Source organism: Musa acuminata, chromosome BXJ1-2, assembly GCF_036884655.1.
Source record: "Musa acuminata AAA Group cultivar baxijiao chromosome BXJ1-2, Cavendish_Baxijiao_AAA, whole genome shotgun sequence".
In the NCBI taxonomy this organism is placed as follows: domain Eukaryota; kingdom Viridiplantae; phylum Streptophyta; class Magnoliopsida; order Zingiberales; family Musaceae; genus Musa; species Musa acuminata.
In genome coordinates, this window is record NC_088328.1 from 16,317,087 (window position 1) to 16,319,411 (window position 2,325).

Here is a 2,325-nt window from a genome sequence, read left to right on the forward strand (position 1 = left end):
CAACCATTATCAAATTTTAATTTAAAGGAAAAAAAAGAGACAAATTTTGAATTCTCTTTGACTTTTAAAAAAAATTCTGTATGATTATCATATATGCAGGAAAGGCTAGAGGGAGAAAGCTGTCCTTTAGTTATGCAGGAATAAGAGTCCTTATGTCTTCGTGTTATTAGTTCAGATCTCAATTGTTCGAGTTAGATATTGAGTAAGAGATAATTAAAGTTTTTTTACAAGTCTATCTCATACAATTTGAGTGAAGACATGGTTTGTCCAAGGTACCAAATCTATAAAACTATGTCAAGGGCATTCTCATCGAGTGCCTCTTGGATGCTTAAATTAGTTTGAGATTCAGAGGATTTGGATGGAAATTTTAGAGTATGTATTAATGTTTATGGGGAACGCACCTAAGGATCCCCTTTTTTTATAGTGGATTCTAAGGATCATTACTCTCATAGATGATGATGGTTATGGGGTAAATTATATTTTGCTCTTGAGCTTAATTGTGATCGTGGTGATGTGGTATGTCGAACCGATAATGTTGGTCTGAGTTGGTCACACGATGTTGGGATGTCATCCACATGAAATGTCAACCTCTTGTTGACCACATGGCATTCAGGAGTGTAGCATTGGGGTGTAGGACGTGTAGCGTTTATCATCCATGTCCTACACCCTAAACCCTAAACCCTAAACTCTAAACCCTAAAAAATAACTATTTTTATAATAATGTCCTGTAGAACAATTTAATTTATTTATGCAACGTAAATTCTACAAATTTACCAGTTCACTCTGATCAGAGTAAGATATTCTTAATCCATGTATGACATATACTCAGTTTAAGGTTTGCATCGGAAAAGTGATAATACAATCTCAATGAGATTGAATAATAATACAATCTAAAAGCTTCAACTATTTTTGTTGAGCAGAAGCCGAACGAATATATAATATTATTCATTTACATCTACAACTATTATTCATGTATAAGTTAATTATCAGTTACCAAAATAAATCTTAAATATATATTAGATTTATTAAATCATGATCATGACGAGAATAGAATGACACGACGTGCGTTGTGATAACACAGGCTTTATTCGTCACCACATCAGCAAAGGAACAACGCATCGCCTCTCAGCGTTGTAGGCCGATGACTTATTCGACACACGTACGAATACTGCTGACACAACATCAAGCTTTCAGCTTCCTTTATTCGACACGGACACGGATAAGGCATTAATTAGTTCGTGAGTAGCCGCTTGAAGGAGGTGAGCTTCCGGAAGTTCTCCCATTCCTTCTCCCACACCATCGCCTCGTATCCGGCGGACGCGCCCTTCTCGTTTTTGGCCACCAGCAGCAGTTTGTAGTTGACCCCGGCCACCACCTGGCTCTGAGCTTGCACCACGTTCTCCAAGGTCAGAGGCTCCTTCGCCTCTTTGTTGTGCTCGGAGACAGCGAATACAGCGATATCATGGACGTGGGGGTTGTTAACGTCTACCGGAGTCCAACCACCGAATTTTTCCTATCCAAAGCGAGATGGAGCATGAGCAGCAAAAAAAGAGAAGAGTATAGATCAGGAGGAAGAAGTTGATGATGATGAAATGGTGAAAGGCGGTTCGATGTAATATTGGCCACTCACCGGAATCAGCACGAAGGACTCGAGCTTCTTCTCGCCCTTCAAGGACTCGTACACAACTGCCACGTACTTAGCCGTGGATAATCCATCCTTCACCTTCAGCGTGAGGTTATAGTTCATCCCGTTCACTAACTGCTTCTGACCGGCCAGCACCTGAGAGAGTTCGAGACCCTTGTTCTCCTGAACGTTATACTGGGAGACTGCGAACACGGCGATCTCACGCACATGGGGGTCGTTGAGGTCCCGGATGGGCTGCCAGCCGCCCAGAAACTGAGCATGAGAGGTCGAGACGGAGGAGGAGACGAGGAGGAGGAGAAGCATAGCGAAAAGGCGACTCATGGTGAGGTAGGTTGATGGGCTCACTTGGAGTAGGTGAGTGAGTGGCAAAGAAAGGGGAGGGGGGATGAGCTACTTATAGTGCTGGCGGTGCAATGGATGAGCTGCGAACAGTAACTCAGTCGTGTTCACGTTTCCCAAATTTAACACGAGAGTGGCGATGAGGTAAGAAACGTTGTGTACTTTACTTCCATATTAATTATTTGATTTATGGGCCATCGTATATAAAAGAGAAATATGATAAATTTTCGAAAAAAAAACCCTTACCTTTGAAAAAAAAAATTATAAAGCACTTTTTTTTTAAAATTCCCACGAAGAATTTTTTTTCATAAAAGATAATTTTATCCCTATCTTCGTCGGAC

General features: G+C 40.9%; 1 protein-coding gene across 1 annotated transcript; it reads right to left on the reverse strand.

Moving 5' to 3' along the window:
* Nucleotides 1-1,067: 1,067 nt before the first annotated feature.
* On the reverse strand, nt 1,068-2,020 carry LOC103973967 (cysteine proteinase inhibitor 1). Its single transcript, XM_009388672.3, has 2 exons — nt 1,631-2,020; nt 1,068-1,513 (listed from the first exon to the last, which is right to left on the reverse strand). Exons 1-2 carry the CDS (start codon nt 1,964-1,966, stop codon nt 1,232-1,234), a joined length of 618 nt encoding a protein of 205 aa, XP_009386947.2. The 5' UTR covers nt 1,967-2,020; the 3' UTR covers nt 1,068-1,231.
* Between the last annotated feature and the right edge of the window lie 305 nt (nt 2,021-2,325).

Coding starts and splice junctions, on each gene's coding strand:
- LOC103973967 (XM_009388672.3), bottom strand. CDS start 1,966: ATGAGTCGCCTTTTCGCTATGCTTCTCCTCCTCCTCGTCTCCTCCTCC. Junction 1,514..1,630: donor AGTCCTTCGTGCTGATTCCG/GTGAGTGGCCAA, acceptor CGCTTTGGATAG/GAAAAATTCGGTGGTTGGAC.